The following is an 18246-nucleotide window of genomic DNA, read 5'->3' as shown; positions in this document are numbered from 1 at the left end:
CAAAAGCTCGGGAAATAAAAGTATAATAATTAAAGTTAAATAATTTTATGACGGATAATAAAATTAGTCTATCTTAATAATTTTCCCCGCGCCATTTGAACAGGAGACGAAATGAATATAACGATACATGAGCCATCCTAAGCTAGATTACCTTCGACAATTTGTGAAACCCAATGACCCAAAGGAGGAATATAAGATACTCGCTCCAATCGGCAGTGGGACCTACGGAGATGTCTTCAAGGTTAGTGTAATAGTAGGTAAATAGCATCTTATTATCATAATTTATCCAGATAGCTAATCTCTAAGGTCGTTGCTATGCTTCAGTGCCAACATTTTTGCTAATAAATTTAAATAATGTGATGATGTGAGTTTAGAAGAAACAAATTTTAGCAATGGCCATATACTTGTCTATTATGATCGACAGTATACTGTGAAGCATTTAGTTGATCTATGAGGCGTCAGTTTTCGAACTCTATGCAAAAGTTCTATTTTCAACTTGCAGAATTTTCGTTTGATACATAACCAGAATTGCGTTTTTGCCTTACTTGAAGGTTCACAGAGTTATTTTGCTAACATTACTGAACCACACTTACATAAAACAATCTTTTTAGTTCTACAGCGTTATATCTCAAATATATCTCAAACATGGATGACAGTCACAAACCACTTCAGTCTCTGAGCCTGTTTCAGATATTCTATTAAGAAAATTAAGTTGTCTTAGGTACGGTCTTGAGTAACTAGAATTATTTAAACTTGCTATCACAATTTATTGCTTCCAGATCTGTTCAGTTTTACATCTATTAAAATCAGGTTTTACGTCATTCATAACTAATTGACTGGACATAACCACATGAGTTTTTCTGCCGGGATATATTTAACCATTGCCTAGGGAATATTTCGTACTTTCGTTTTTTAGAGAAGTTAGATTTTAATGATTACTGGAATAAAATAACTTTTTGTACTTCCATTATTGAGGAGTGACAAACCCCAGTCACAGTCTTCTTTAAATAAGAAAGCTTAATTCAGCGAAGAGTTCTCTTTTCGGTGAATTCATTTTCAAAGCTGTACAATCGCAAATATATATACTTATTTTTTAGGATGATAATAGTTATAATAATACTGATACTAAACTTCTGTTAGACATAGTGACAGTGAGGTAAAATGAACAAAGGTAGTAGAAAAACTTTTAAACAGGAAAAACTCAATAATCGTTCGATTGTTAATGGCTCAATAATTCATCGAAAGATAGATAGGGAAATTATCATTGAGAAAGGATGGCTCAGCATTCTGCTAGTAATGGGCCAAGAAGGGATCCCATTGCTATGCCATCCTTCTGTCTATTATTTATTTATTTATCTGAACACATAAATATTGGTACAAGGGGGCACCAGATATATATTCTCCACACATTAAGAATGAGAATGGGGAGAGAAAAAGAATGTAATGTGCGTGTAAGAGAGAAGAAAGAATTAAAAAGAAAATAATAACGACCACAGATTAGTGTATGGTAGTGTAATAATAATAGTGGTAATAATGGGGGAACGGAAAGGTACAATCAGAAGAAATCCTTCAGTTATGGAAGATACAACCATTATTTTTTATGAAGAAAGTAAAAGAAGGTTACAGCAGGATCGCCACTGGCTTCTATTCTGAGCCATATCTGATAACGTCTCTAGCCACTGTGTTGCGCTATCTCTCGGACCCCAGCCAGGGAGTCGTAAAGGACCAACACAAGCCAGTCCTTTGCAGCTTTCTTTCATGCCACGACACCATGTCATACACTGACCACCTCTCCGCTTCTTACAACCAGTCCTAGCGTCGGCAAATAATGCACGACGTGGAATTCTCTGGGACGACATTCGTAGAACATGTCCAAGCCACCGAAGTCGGTGTTTCAAGATGGTGACACCAATTGTATTATCGTCTCTGTCCCCGAACACACGATGCCGAACCTCTGCATTACTGACATGGTGTTGCCACTGGATGTCAGCAATCCTTCGGAGACAACAATGATCGAACACAGAGAGTCGTCGAACGTCCTCAACTCAGAGAGACCAGGTTTCACAAGCATGAGGCGAAACTGCTCTCACCGACGCGTTGTAGATCCGAACTTTTACAGCCAGACTAACATCACGAAGGCGCCAAAGGTGGCCCAGATTGGCATAAGCCGCTCCGGCTTTCACTATACATGCAATGACCTCATCACTCACGCCACCACCAGCACTTATGCAGCTACCCAGATACACGAACTTCTCGACTACTTCTATCTGCTCACCATCCAGGGTGAGTACAGGATTAGAATCCTGCCAGTCTTGTAGAAGTACTTTGCACTTCGAAGGTGCAAAGCACATACCATACCTATGGACACTGATTGTCAACTGATTAAGTGCGGATTACATGTCTTGGGCATTATCGCACAGTAAGACAATATCATCCGTATATTGAAGGCCGAGAAGTCTTTCTCCGGGCAACATATCTACGCCGCCATTACTTACATCCATCAGAGCTGTTTCCAGAATGTCGTCGATGGCAAAGTTGAAGAGGAATGGTGAGATTGGGCAACCCTGCCTAACCCCACTACTCGAATGGAACAATGGGGAGAGGTGGTTGTATGCTCTCACTCTGCCTGAGGTGTTTGTATATAGGGCTTTTAAGATGTTAATAAACTTCTCAGACACACCCTTCTATAGATTATTCCAGAGAACAGTCCTATCAAACGAATCGCAGGCAGCCCTGATGTCAAGAGACACTACGACTGTTGGCCTTTGATAAGTATGACGGTATTCTAACATTTGGCGGAGAGTGAAGATATGATCAATACATCCTCGATCGGAACGAAAACCAGCCTGCTCCTCTTGAGTCAATCTTTCTCGGGTTTTGAACAACCTGCGAAGTATCATGGATGCCAATAGCTTGGAAGCAATTGGAAGTAGCCTTACCCCCGATAGTTGTTACAGAAACGACGTGAACTGTTTTTAAACATAGGGATAACTATCGACTCATTCCATGATGTTGGAACACTCTTCTGTCTGCGAATGACGTCGTTGAATGTAGACTGTACGTTGCAAGTGAAATGTAATAGTTCCTTTTTTTCTTTCTTTTATTAGCGATTTCTGCATTTGTCTACTGTTTTCCAGTTATAGGCTTAAGCCAGGTAATATATCAAGGTGTCGTTAATATTTTAACTTGCACAGAAAGTTGACCACTAAAAATGATTGCTACTAATTTTCACCAACTATGTTGGCTGAATAAGTTAGATTTAACTTAGTTTTAAATTATTATCTCGATCACTATCTCTATCATATACTTTTTCATCATTGCCTTTGTGATTAGTAGTCGATCCTATCAGTTCACCCACTATAATAATTAAGTTACACCTACTGCCGGTAAACGATTACCTCGTGATGTGATTCTGAATCACTTACGGTGGCCTAGATGTATTCAACTTAGGTCTTGAGTTTTAGTATTCTTTCATACTTACCGTTTCACTCTGTCCTCTACAACCATATTCTCTATGTGATTTGTTTGCTCACCCAGTCAGTCACAGCGTAAAACCTGTACGTATACACATCGATTCAAGTTGCCACACCCCATTAGCATAAAGAGATTTCATCAGGCCAAATCTCAAAATATTTGAGGTAGTAACACTATCAGTGGTAATAGGAAAACTAGGCACGAAAGAGACAACTGGAAAAGAAAATGTAAATTAGCAAGATAAAAACAAAAAAAATTGTGAGGGATTTATAAAACGTTTTAACTCCCCTTATTGTTACACTTACTTTGAACCTTTTTACTATTCTGTCATTTTTTTTCATTTCTCACACCATCTAAGTGAGACATTTGTGCATTTTTACGGCACTACGCCTTCAAAATATTCTATTTAGAATACTAATGCATATATTGGAAATCTTCATGACTCAAGGTGAAGTAATCTCACTTTATACCACAGCAATTCTAGTCCTTGCTTTGTAAAAGCTTATCTGTGGAGCTGTCGGCTGAAAACATCTTGTTTCCTTACAATACTTGTGACTCATTGCTAATGATGTGTATCCAGTCAGGTCTGCTAAAATTTCCGATTGACGATCTAAGGTTTTGACAATTACTACGTAAAATTGTTTTCCACTAACCATATCAGTTACTAATTTATTCCATCTTAGTCTAGTAAAAAGTTTTCTTGACACGATTTTCCTGTGTGTTATTTCCCTTATGTTTAAGTAATCGTTTTGTTTTGTCCAGGCGGTTCATCGTGAGAGGCGGACATTGGTGGCGGTTAAAGTTATGAAGATTGATCTTAAGGATGACATTCGATCAATTTGCCAAGAAATACACACCTTGAGAGAATGTCGGCATCCAAATATTGTGCAGTTTTACGGTAGTTATCTTAGGTAACTTATCTACACGTAATCTATATGAAAATTGATTTTATTCAGGAATAACAAATTATGGATATGCATGGAATATTGCGGTGGACAATCTATGCAAGATATTTATCTCTGTATGAAAAAAATAACTTATCATAAACTGTGGATTGTTATTTTTCGTGTAGATACCAGGCGTCCCTTAGAAGAAGACTGCATTGCATTTGTCTCCAGAGAAACTTTACAAGGTTTGAATTTTATGCACAATCGTGGACGTATTCATAGAGATATTAAAGTTAGTGTATTTTCTCACTTCTTTGACTGAGATTTATGTTTAGGGTGCTAATATTCTTCTGACAGATGACGGTCATGTGAAAGTGGGTATGTTTGTTTGTAATCAGTAATTCTTACCTGATTATTTCAATCTTATAAATTAGCGGATTTTGGTGTTGCCGCCCAACTGAATACTTCAATTGCCAAACGAACAACTTTAATTGGAACACCCTACTGGTGGGTTTTCATTGATTTCCTTACTTTTTCGAGTAATAATTCTTGATTTTTTTTACAAATTTGTCCACAAAGTACATATATTTCCTAAAAATAAATCACATAAGAAAATTGTCTAGTATTTTCATGTCAATTAACAATGAATTTTGTTGATTGAAGGACTCATGGCTCAGAATCGGTCGTAGTGAGAAAGATATATCCACTCTTTTCCTCACCTTAATTCTAAAACTCATACTTTTAATTCCTGAATCGTATGTTCTATGTCTAAAAGTACTGTTACTACTACTTTTACTACTCTAGCATTTATCTTGAAAAATTCATCTTGTTGTGCAGATATGCTGTGGCGATTTTCACAAATGCTCATATGTATCAGGTTTTACGTTATTTACGACTGACTGACTGATTGAAGGATAACACATTCTATCTTTAACTACTTTGAGTTACATTGTTTCTCCCCCTCTGAATGCAAGTTGTTGCTCCAGAACTGGCCTACGTCAACACCTGAACTAAGGATAGGGAGTGAAGTAGTCAAACGCGTCGACAGCTTCACTTATCTTGGAAGTCTGATCAGCCCTAATGGGTTGGTGTCTGACGTAATCTCTGTACGGGTTCAGAAAGTTTGCTTGGTTTTTGCCAACTTACTTCACCTATGGCGAAGGCAAAATATCCTCCTATCAATTATGGGACGAGTATACTGTGCAGCAGTTCGTTCTATTCTACTTTACGGCTGCTAAACGTGGCCATTAAGAGTAGAAGATACTCTTAAGTTACTAGTATTTGATCACAGATATCTTAGAAACATCGCTCACATCTGCTGGGATCATCGGGTAAGTAGTGGTAAGGTTAGACGCAAGGTATTAGGGAATGATAGTAAATCAGTTGGTGAGGTTGTAAATATTCACTGACTGAGATGGTTGGACCACGTGTTACAAATGCCTGAACATTGATTACCACGACGCGCAATTGTGACTAGTGTTGGGGATGGTTGGAAGAAAGATAGGGGCAGTGAAACCAAAACATGACATCAGTCCATAAAGTCACTGACTTTTGGTCTAAGCCATGCCGGTAAATGCAGACTACTTGGTTGGGGTCCACGTGACTATCGTAACCAATGGTTAGAGACTCTGGGTAACATGGCTCTTTGTCTTTTCTTAAACCGTGAGATTAAAATTACTTTATACTTTTCTTTCCAATTCTTTCTCTCTGTATTATATCGTTATATACAATCTTTATTTTATATATTACTATCATTGAGGTAACTACTTCTATGAATTTGGTGTTCATCTTGTTGTGCTAGTGAGGTATGGCAACTTGGACCGATGTATATGTGTGCCTGATCCTACGTTGTATCTGGCTGACATTATTTATTTGCAGTCCACTAATACTACCCAGGTGTCCAAACTGAAATGTATCAGACAAGGTTCATACTTGATTTACTGGTTCCAAGCTGAAGCTGACCGCTTCAATCATTAAGCCGCCGCTCTATAATCTTGTAAATTCAGAAAAAATATTTTCTTAGCAATCGTGTTTCGGCGTTTATTGTCGTTATTTGGGTGTGAATAAGTATAATTGATTCTGCTGGACGAAAGGTTCTGTGACAGTGTTCATCATTGAGAAACTTACCAAAGATGTACATTGCCCTTGTGAAATCCCTGTACTCAGACACTACTTGTCGAGTCAGGGCATTCGGCAAACTGTCATATAGTGGTTGTCAGGTTTGTCCACTTTATCCATTTCGCCTAATTTTATCATAGATGTTTTCCTATGAATAACGCTCATCTAACTCTTCAGGGGTTGGTTTTCTATTAGTAGGTTTACCCATCGTTTTGGAATACACATAGCACAGTACTATTAGGTGAGAACGCTGAAAAAGTACAATTCTTGGTCACCTTGAACAACAATGAAAACATATTTAGGGTGCACTTCTCTCCCCATAAATTTAAAATTTTGCTTCAGGATTGGTCTGTGTTAACGCCTGAGCTAATGATAGAGAGATGTAGTTGGGCGTACCGGTCACTTCACTTATTTTGGAAGTCTCATCAACTCTGGTGGGTTGGTGTCTGACAAAGGCTTGGTCTGCTTTTGCCAACTTGCGTTGCTTGCAGAGTAGACGTGATATTCGTCTGCCGACTGAAGGGGCTGTACACTGTGCAGCTACCCACTTTACGTTGCTTTATGGATATGAAACATGATCTGTGAAAGTAAAGGAGATGCATACGCTGCAGGCTTTCATCTTCGCAACCTTTGCTCGCGCTTTGTGGAATTGCTGAGCGATGTTAGAGATAGGTGTTATATCCTTATAGTCTATTAATTATCACGTGATAGGGTCACCAATTAGAACACCGAATTACTGACCAAATCAATGATGCATAAAACAGTACGAGCAGCCTAGAGTCAACTCTGAGTTCCTATTGGTTCTCTGAGGTAGTAGCTTCTCGTCTAACACAGCCGGTCCAGTCCAGAACACAAATACCAGCCTCCATTATATAAAACACGTATTTCAGACATACTTGGTTTATGTTTACATACAAAATAAACCAGACCATATTATACCACAAAATAAAAAATAACATTTATACAAGATCAGGCTAAAAGTGGCTGTGATTGTGAGAGACCGTAACTAATAAATTGGAAATAAATTTAGAATAGTAAATCGCATAATAGTAGTCAATAAGTCAAATGGGAGCTTATAGTAAGAGGAATATGAATATACCTATAATATAGTTACTTAATAGTTATACAACAAGAATATATATACTAACTCCCTAAATAGGTCCTAACAGTTACCGTTCACTTATTCTTCGTCCAGGTATAACAGGGTACTAGGCAAAGGTAAAAAATAAGTTGACGAGGCTATGAATATTCGTTGATTAACGTAGTTAGGACATGTTGCTTACTCCTAGTCACCTCTTGCCTTGGTGGTTGGTTTTTGCTGGTATAGAAGTAGGTAAAACAAAAGCTAGAGGTGGCCATACCAAGACACTGCATCACTCCATTAAATGATTGACTTAGTCTGAACCATGTTGGTATGTGCATTAATGGCGACCAGAAGCTGGAAACGTTTGATGACATGGCTCAGAATCATTCACAATAGCACGAATACATTAACTGTTTATTCTCCCCTATATCATGGATCCCATCGTTCTTTCATATATACCCTCTCCACTCTATCTTTTGAAACCCTATTCTGAATGCTTAAACTCTCATTTTTATTGATACTACATTATTTCACTGTCTTTTGCCATACACGTTGTTAATTTTATCTCGTTAAACTGATACGGTACGCCAACACACATCTACGCCAAACTGTACGTTGTTTATCACTGACTGGCTGAATTAGCATAATAATAGCAACCCGTTTTCTAATTATACTAACTCTCCACAAGTTAATTATAACTAGAAGGAATTGTTACGTCAATTTTAATTAAACTTACAAAAATCCTCAGACCCACCTATCACTACCGTTTCTTTGAATAGTTGTCGTCAGCAAAAATGATGTAATAGTAGTTTCTTTCGTTTAATAGATTTTGTCAGTAATATAATGTTACCAACTATAAACTTATCTTACCAAGCAAACATTACATATATTTTAACAAATGTATATGGAGAAAGCCTAAACCAAGAGAAATCAATTACCCAGATGTATTAATAAGTTCATGCTCATGCTGATGTTCGATTGGGTCGAAAACATAATTTTTAACCTAGTTCTATAGTATTTAATCACGAACATTGTTTACGTTGACTGCTAAATCCTTCGATAATTTTGTAGGATGGCGCCTGAGGTAGCTTCAATTGAATCTCGTGGCTCGGGTTATGATGGAAAGTGTGATATTTGGGGTGTTGGGATTACTGCTATTGAATATGCTGAACTGCAACCTCCAATGTTTGATCTAGACCCTAGGAAGTAAGTATGTTTTTGGCCCCTATTAAAAGTGAATTGTTTGAAATGTAACTATCTGTACTGTTGCCAGCTAAATGACACTATTCTTTTTTATCATTCTTTCCCTAGAGCACTACAAATTCTGGGTTCGCGAAACTACAAGCCCCCTTCTTTACAAGACCGTCATAAATGGTTCGTTTTCTTTTTTTGATGAGTTGCTGTTATATTCGTTGTTGCAACATTTCTACAATGTTAATTGCTATTTATCAATTGTTCGATTAAGTCTATATATATATATATATATATATATATATATATATATATATATTGCCTGTTACCCTCGTGGAAGAGCATAGACTTCCTGCCAGGATTCTCCATACAACTCTATCTTGGGTAAACCTTTCCAGTTGTTGTTCATTCTTTTAATGTCTACTTCCAGTTTTCAACGCAGTTTCTTCTGTGACCTTCCTCTTTCCCGTCCCCCTCCAGCATTCCAAGTTAGCGCTTGCCTCGTGATGCAGTTTGATAATTTCCACAATATATTTCCTATCCACGTCGTGTCTCTTCCTAATTTCTTCAACTAGAAGCTGGTTTGTTCTCTCCCACAATAAGCTGTTGCTGATGATAGCCGGTCAACGGACATCGAGTATTTTTCGTAGACAATTTTTTATAAATACTTGCAACTTTTTGATGATGATTGTGGTAGTTCACCAAGTTTCAGCTCTGTACAGTAGAACTGTCTTGACATTCGTATTGAAGAATCTGACTTTGAAATTGGTTGACAGTTGTTTTTAGTTCTATGTGTTCTACAATTGTAGAAGTCCTGCCCTTTGCCAATCCTAGCCTTCACGTCTGCATCAGGTCCTCCTTGCTATATATATCATAATCGTCCTATATTACGGTTGTCGTAAACCTTAAATGACATATTTTTATGTTGTAGAAATCATACCTGAAATAGTTAAAAATATTTTTTCAGAATTTCTATGGGATGTGTAACAACATGTATTTAATATAACATTAAAACGTAAAAAAGTTTATCTTGAATATCAGATTTTACATAAGTTTACAGTAAAAATAAAAAACATGAGGTCAAAGTGTGCCACTGTTGTGTTGCGCGATGTCTGATTCTAATACTGATAAACATGCTCCCTATTCACGAGTTCAGTCGTCTATTTGCGTGAGAAGACTGAGTGAGGAGGAAAAATATATTTTCTAAATTCCTGTATTTTCGTTTCTATAATTAATGGTTGAGTTAATTTTTGTAAAACAGTTGAATATTTTGAGTGTCTGCAAGCCATCTAGTCTTTTTGTCAACCATTTTCCTATCTTTTTATAATAATAAAAAATAGTTTGATCATGAAAACTGACTGAATAAATATTCACTAAATACTTGGGTACGAGCCACGCTAGATATGTAAAGGTTATCGAAACTACTCGAAGTAGGTGAAACGGGGTTCGAACCTGAAACTTAATGGCTAAAAGTTAAGAGCCCTAAACACTACACCATTACTCCACAATAGTTTGGTAAATTAAATTTTTAATACTACCTCGGGAGGGCATACATTATAATTCTTCAATCTTATACTGAGAAAAAGCTCTCTAGTACTCCTCGCTTATTGATGGTATGATAACTGATCAATCTAGGACGAACACCACCTTCAAAAAGATATTGTTGACATAAAATTCATATAAAAGTTGTAACTGGCTCACTTCATTCTTGTTGAGATATACATTTTACGATAGTTTTCACCACCAACTATTATCAACTATAAAACCATAAAAAGCAAACTAAAGTGGAAAACTGTAAACTATTGAATTTCAACTGGGTCATCAAATGACACGGTAATCACAACTTGAGCTAATTGATTCAATTTCAATTCATGATAAGGTTCAAGAGTCCATACTTCTACTAAGAAGTCTCAAACTAGAACTCCATAACTTTCAGTTGGTCCTTGTTTTTATTACTTACAATGAAAATTATCTCCAATTTAACTAATTATGAAAACCACTTTTACTGTAATCAAACAAATGAATTCACTAAAAGAACGTTTTTGATAAGGTTTTTCAATTATACTAACTACTATTAATTACTATATTAACAACAGGACTCTTGAAATGAAATTGATAGTGACTGATATACTTATCATAAAACACCGTAAATTCTTAATACTCATTTTCCTCTATATGCAGTTCAACAATGCATTCTAGCTCAATCTAAAATATCTAAAATGTCACTTAATTCAGCTTGATACTACCATTAAAAACAGCTATTTAAGTCAGTGGTACTAAATGCTTTACTTCATGTAAACAGTGAAATGTAGAATTCCATATTTAATTGTTGCGAAATTAAATTGAGATTTTTTCTTAGTCATATGATCTGTTGTTTAATTCATCCAGAAATATAATATGTGATATGATCAAGCTTCGAGACACAATGCTTGTGATCGATTTTGAAAGAAGCTGATCCAGTAGCTTGATTGACAGGAAATCAATGTTTACATACAATCACACAACAAATGGATCATTATTTAGAATAAATACGAATACCTAGCAGCACACTGTTTGATCATATGCTAGTTTTAGTAGTAACGCGATGACTGAGTTGCGAACAAACTTAACTTTTAATCTTATTTCATATTTAACACACTTGTCATTCCCCTCTTTGTGCTGACGTGCATCATGGTAATTCAGATTGATGTATAATGGTTCTGTATCCTATGTTCTTTTTCTTGAATTAATAATTGTACTTAGTGCTCCGATTTCCGACAAATCTATGCATTCTAAGAGACAATTTCTGAATACAGAACACTATTTCGTAAATCTGACTCGAGTACTCATAGTGCGAATTTGTTAGCAAACATTTTTAAGGATATTACTTAACACCAAATCATTATTTATTATACATAAACAATCAATTTTTCATAGGATTCCTTTGACTTTCAATTACGACTGTTAAGCCACATATGCACGTTAATTATCAAGGTAATTTCCAAGCTAATGTTGATAAGAAAATAGACTATTTGCTTTTTAATGGATTTCCAATTTCAAATTCTTTTCTGTTCTGCTTACTTTCTGGGTTGAGGCATACGACTCTTTTATTCATCACTACTTTTTTTCTTTCCTGTCATTTTAATTTCAAAAAGTTCAGAGACAAATTATCATTCATATGTTATCATCTACGGGTCTACCATTGATTATTATTATTTCTATATATTTTAGGTCACCATTATTTCATTCGTTTATTAAATGTTGTTTAATCAAAGCAGAACGACGAAGACCTGATGCAGCTACAATGCTTACAGTAGGTTACATATACTTTAAGTATTATTTCATTGATTGGTTATGCATTCATTGTTGTAGAAGTGACTATTTTATCTTTATTCCCCTTTTGATAATTCAGTTATTGACCGACAAGTTAAATCGTTGTTTTGCTATTTTGGCTGAATGATTTCCACTTAAATGTTATCAATAATTTCCTTATATGTATTCATAGACTCAGTCACTAGGGTTGTGGTTCCATCATTTAAACTCTAGTGATAATTTGGTGATCGATTAAGTAACTATCAAGTTGGCCACTTTAGTTTTTAGATTTAATGGTTCATGGACTGTCGGGTTTGTAATGAATCTTGATAGTTACGCGTTTATCTTTTACATAATTGACAAATATGAATACGTGTAAGAGTCTCGAACATTGGAGTAAAACATTTTTCTGGTATTAATCGTTTTAAATATCTATTTAGTTGATATTGACGTTTGATTATAATCATTTTAAAATCTATCAAGATTTCTCAATTCATTAACTTGAATGATAATTTTTCTGATTTAATTGTAGCATAACTTTGTTACAAATCCACACTTGTCTACTTTATTAACTCAACGTCTGCTGTGCTATCGGAGACAATTAGAATCCTCAGTCAAAAATACTTATTCCCATGGAGACACAGGAATATCTTCATCAAATAAAAAGAATCCTCCATCCGGGGGTAATTTTATTCCTCCTGATAATCATGAACCACCAGTATCCTTTCCTGGTATGCCTATTTCAGTTCGACAGGAAGAATATTTCAAATCTCTTCGAGTCAACGATCTCCCAGTTAGTCACGGAATTGATGCTAGTGTTCCTGTGCATTTTGTCCCATCACAACAACTCATTATTGAACGAGAACCGGAACGATTCCCAAGTGTACAAATCCAAAGCAGTTTATCTTGCTCTGATTTAGCCGATGTAAGTTCAACATCTGTCTTTCTGTGTGTTTTAAATTATCACCATTGCTCGTATAGTTATGAGTCATTTTCTTGTCATCTTAGTAGCAGTAACAAATTCAATTAAAAGTAATAAAATAATATTTTACTATTTTTCACAATTTGATCTGTGCAGTTTGGGGACTGTTAATAAAACCCCAAATTTTCAACTCAAGTTTGTATTTATTCCAATGTTAATTAACGTCGTATTAAATCTACTTCTGGTCATATACTGTCACTGTCTTATCTATGAAACAAATGTGAAGTTATTGTCATTAAAGGTATGAAATCATGCATAATCCACCTATGTATCGAATAAATAACTAGTATTGAGTTCTGAGTACATAAATATGTTATAGTTTTTCATTATCGTTAAATGCCAGCTTGTAGAAAATCTTTACGAAAATATAATTCTGCAAATTACCGTTTCTTGATTGGGTTGTTATGCATAAAGCACTAATTAACCTTTGAGCATGTTGGATTTTGATATTTTGAGTTTACTTTCTGTATAGATTCACATAGCTCTACATTTTGCCATAACTGAAATTCACTGAACAATGTTAAAGCAGAGAGATGGTAAAGTAATTTCTTTTAGAAAAGCCTTCATTTAGAGTTTTGCAAACGAGGCTACGTTATACTACGTGCATAGAATTCGCGTATTGATACCTTCTTTGTTGATTATTGGGATCTGTGATTGTATATAATACATTTGGTGACAGAACTTCATATCGGTCTCAATGGCATAATTGGATTCATTCTTTATATCCCTTCCAGATTTTGAGTTTTTCTTTGACCATGTTCTGTGCATTGTTTCCAACTTCATTCATTCCTTTCTGACTAAATTCTCTAGGTGTATCGTTTTCGTCACTACTATTGGTATTATCACTTCGATTCTTTTATTGTTCATTCTGTGAATTGTGGCCAGTTGAGATAATGTATGTTCAAAATAATTTGTCATCTGATAACTAACTGTTTTTTCATTTTTTTATCACTGATTATCATTCAATCGCTTACTACATCACTTACCTATCGATTTCAGCTTAGCTATAATAGTGTAAGTTTTACATCATCTCTAAGGTTTGTTTCTTATTGTTTTGTGCTCTTTCATTAATCTTATTAATAAAGTTATCTTGAAAAACAGTTATAACTTTAATTTTAATCTCTCTATTGAAAGTTTTCATGTATGGATGATCATTAGTTAAGCTCATAATTATTACACTGCTTATGTAGCAAAATAATTTAATGAATTTTTAAACTTGGTGATCCGTCTCGGTATTTTTTTTTCTGTAAGAAACAAAAGATTATTACGTCTTGCATTTCTGTTCAACTTCATTTTAAACAACTTCAGAACTGTGCTATCAAAAGAATTCATGTTACTGTATGATAAATTTCATTAATTAACATTCTAAATTGTATAATTCATTGCATTAAATATTAACGTCTATCAGTTTAAATTTTATTTATCATATAGATGACCCATGTGATTTTTTTCGTATATAAATTTATTGTAAAAACAACAATAATAACAAATAATAGACATTTATATCCTACAACTTGTACCATCTATAACAATATCATTTTATTTTTCTACTTCAACATGTATATGTCGGTATTTTTCTTTTTTTTCTCATTGGCTTAATATTTCTAGGTGATTTTCGACTGAATCCACTGTTTGTATATTGTCACTCTATCATACTAATCCGGGCTGTTATTTATGATAGACTACTGGTAATTGTAATTTACAAATGTCTAAAAAACAATTTATATAAAATCAGAAGTATAGTTAGATATATGGTACAGTAGATTTGTACTTACTAATTACTACATATCTTTTTAGCAGTATAAACCACTATAATTGATAATTTGAATTAAAATCTATATAAGATTGTGTAAATATGGAGAGAGGTTTCAGTGCTTGTCTTGTACTCAGGAGATCACCAGTTTTGAAATCGTTCCCATCTATTTCTATCCGAGTAACTAAGACTGGTATCATTAGCCTCCATATAAATAGTACACCTCAAAGCCGAGCACGCAAACATGTACTTAGTAGGTTATATTGGTTTATAATGTTAATTTATGTCGATTATCATATGCGCTGCATTGATTATGACTGAATGATTGTAATAATAGTACGAATAGCCGAATATTTTCACTTATCAGAATTCATGGTTTTATGCTCGTTTTATAAAGGTAGGCAAATGTGAGGAAAAAGACCCCTACGTGCACTCACACTTTTCCACATGTCATAACAATACAAAACGGCAGATAAGGCACAAGATTCGCTTTTTTTTCTTTTTTTTTCGTGGTCCATCTAACTTTCAGATACCTGAGAAATATATAAGATTGCTAATTATATCTTATGTTCGTAATTCAGTCATAATATTCTAAATAACATTATATATGAATGATTATTTTAAGTCATCCAATGGTATATATCCATTTAGTTGAGCCATTGATTCATTTATATAAAATCTACATACAATTTTCGAGATCAGTTCCATGTGAAAACTATCGTTTCCACTTACGTTATTCATCATAACTTTCTTCATAATTCGCCTCTTGGTAAATATTTTATCCTACATTTTTATTTATTTTTACCTTTAATTTTTCCATTTTAACACTAGGATCATACAAAGAATTGTAATGAGATTGCAGAATCTACAAATGTGAACTACATTTCACAAGGAAGAGAAATCACTATAAATAATAATGATAATTTGACTAAAAAAAATTATGCACCAGATATAACAGTTACAGTTAATGGATTTGTAAAACATTCACAATCTGACTCATCATCTCAGTATAATAATACACAACAGGCTGTGATTCGACCTTTATTACCAGCGAAATCCTCTAGACACTCTTCAGTGCTTAATAATGATAGTAATCATTCTGTAGATTCAACAAATTCATTCAATCAAAATAATAATATGGCTACTCTTATCTCTATTGGTTCTACTGATAATAACAGTAATATTAATAGTAATAGCGATAAATCATCAGCTATAACTATTACCACTAATAATAATGATAAGCAAAAACCTAGTCGTCCTTGTCCGCCCATAGTACGACTTAATCCGTCACGTGTATCAAATATAAACAGTGTTGGTGAAATATCTGAAGAAACTGATTGTTTAACAGAAAATCATTTATTTGCTGATCGTTTATTACATATCAGTTCAGAGGCAAGTGCCTATTTTGTTTTACATTCTGTTAATTTTAGAAGTATGGATTCATTACTTCCATTTTCTAAACTATATCAAGATTTATAAACTCGTGAATTCTAGGCTTATGCATGCTATGCTATTTTTTCAGTTGTGCATCAACAGAACTTTTTTTTAAAGTTTTTAATTTGCCATGTTCATTTGTCATAAAATAATGGTTATAAATTCATGTTAAACAAATTTCGATTTTGCTTATGAAAATATAAATCGGTTCGTTTCCCTAGTGTTCTACATACATGATTTCCATATTGTTGTTTTTACAATTTAAATTAAGCTTCAGGGTTTCATGTGCACAACTTTTCATCAGTAGACAAAGAATTTAAATTACGATCCACTCTCATTGTATTTTAAATCTGGGTACTGTCAGTAATCTTCACTAAACATATATTACCCATAGCTTATTACATCGACTCATGATCTATCGTTCAGTCACATTCGTATTCAGATGACGAATACTCCACATTTGTTCACTACTTCTTAGTGTACTCTAAATTTTTGGTGATTTTTACAAAACAGTTTTAGTTCATTCACTGTCATTATCTAATCATTACATTAACCATCCATCAATGTATGTATGTCATTAAACACGAAGTAGCCAAGTAATGAAAGCACATTAATCAAACATATATAATTCTCCTACTATTCCTAATATTTTCATTTGCGTCTAATTCTTTTTATATTGAGAAAAATAACAAACTAAGATAGTTGGTTATTTTTTGTCGTCATTGTGTATGGCTTTTTTCTAATTTTTACAAATTCATTTGCTTTTTAGTAGAAAAGATATATATACTATATGATTTCCATAGTTTATAACACTTCAATCTATATTCGGGTAATAAAAAGTAGATAAAATATTTGATAATTAAGTAAATTATGTAATGTTTAATATAGATCTTGATTTTTGTTATTTTATATTTGAAATTTTTACTTGTTTTCATTTCTTTTTCGATGTGTAGGATTTGCTTAGTGAGGTAATGGATGCATTTGAAAAACGTCGTAGTGGTGTTGATTTTCGTGCATCTCAATCCATTGATGGGTAAGTCAACTATGAAAATGTACGAAACGTAAACAGATTTTTTTGTCTTAAGGACTATTCAACATAATAGTTATTCAGTATATCAATACTTCTTGATATAGTCTAATGATATCTGATAAAGATCACCTTATATCTCTTATTTACTAAAGTTAATATTATTTGGTTTCTACTCGTTAACCTGGAGAATATCATGCTCTTCTCAATATCTGAGTATTCTGGGTTCTATTCCACACTCAGTTGTGAAGTGTAAAACTGAAACAAAACAGCCTTTGAGTGTTCCCTGGTTTTAAGTTATTTTTGAGATAATGAAAATCATATTCCTCTCTCTTTCTTAAGTCCATTGAATGTAGCATATAAACTGATCAAATGTTTTTTTTTACGATAGCCGTCAATACAAAAAGTATTTGTTACATTCGTTAATTTTTTAGAAAATAAGGAACTGTTTTCCAAAATTTTAATTACTTCGTTTTTTTTGCGACAATCTAATTTTCAGTTTCGATGTTAGTCGGATAGATAATAAGATCAAATTGAATGTGAGTTTCTGTTACTTATTTTAGTTTATAATATACATACTTTTCACTATTATAATTACTATTACCACTAACACTACTATTATTGTCATTATCATTATTATTGTCAATATACGACACATCACTCTCCCGAATCTTGCTTTACCTAATTCGGTTTGATAACCAGGTAGGTTCCAGGCTCAAGCACGGTCGTACAGGCACTAGTATTGAAGGGTTTCATAAGGAAGATATGACCTGAAGCGAAATACATAATCCTTTATTTGGTTATTTAGTTACACCAAATTCTGTTATAATAATAAATGTAAAATAATTAAATCCTCTTCGTCATTAATACATCGGCTAAATTTATGTACTATTTGTGAAAGAACAAAAATTAACTAGATAATAAATCGACCTAATGTAAAATGAGTTGCGCGGAAATTTGCAATTTACATCAAAATTGTCAGTTATCTTGTCTTTCAATGTTTAT

At 33.9% G+C, this 18246-nt stretch overlaps 1 protein-coding gene across 3 annotated transcripts in view; it reads left to right on the top strand.

Annotated features, from left to right (window-relative positions):
- Window positions 1-103: 103 nt before the first annotated feature.
- MAP4K3_1 (Mitogen-activated protein kinase kinase kinase kinase 3) overlaps window positions 104-18246 on the top strand; it is a 53078-nt gene continuing 34935 nt past the window's right edge. The window contains exons 1-14 of one of the 3 annotated variants that reach the window (XM_051218513.1): window positions 104-241; window positions 4237-4385; window positions 4431-4495; window positions 4547-4653; window positions 4697-4739; window positions 4796-4868; window positions 8635-8769; window positions 8875-8937; window positions 11965-12046; window positions 12578-12970; window positions 14027-14041; window positions 15612-16172; window positions 17168-17247; window positions 17741-17780. In XM_051218513.1, coding sequence (XP_051074370.1) covers window positions 128-241; window positions 4237-4385; window positions 4431-4495; window positions 4547-4653; window positions 4697-4739; window positions 4796-4868; window positions 8635-8769; window positions 8875-8937; window positions 11965-12046; window positions 12578-12970; window positions 14027-14041; window positions 15612-16172; window positions 17168-17247; window positions 17741-17780 — 1920 coding nt within the window. In that variant the 5' untranslated portion in view covers window positions 104-127. The remainder of the gene's footprint in view (window positions 242-4236; window positions 4386-4430; window positions 4496-4546; window positions 4654-4696; window positions 4740-4795; window positions 4869-8634; window positions 8770-8874; window positions 8938-11964; window positions 12047-12577; window positions 12971-14026; window positions 14042-15611; window positions 16173-17167; window positions 17248-17740; window positions 17781-18246) is intronic. The other 2 variants (XM_051218512.1, XM_051218514.1) reach the window with 2 other exon arrangements.

This window comes from Schistosoma haematobium, chromosome 1, assembly GCF_000699445.3.
Source record: "Schistosoma haematobium chromosome 1, whole genome shotgun sequence".
Lineage (NCBI taxonomy): Eukaryota > Metazoa > Platyhelminthes > Trematoda > Strigeidida > Schistosomatidae > Schistosoma > Schistosoma haematobium.
The sequence above is the reverse complement of the archived record's forward strand: the minus strand, read 5'-3'. Positions and strand labels throughout refer to the sequence as shown.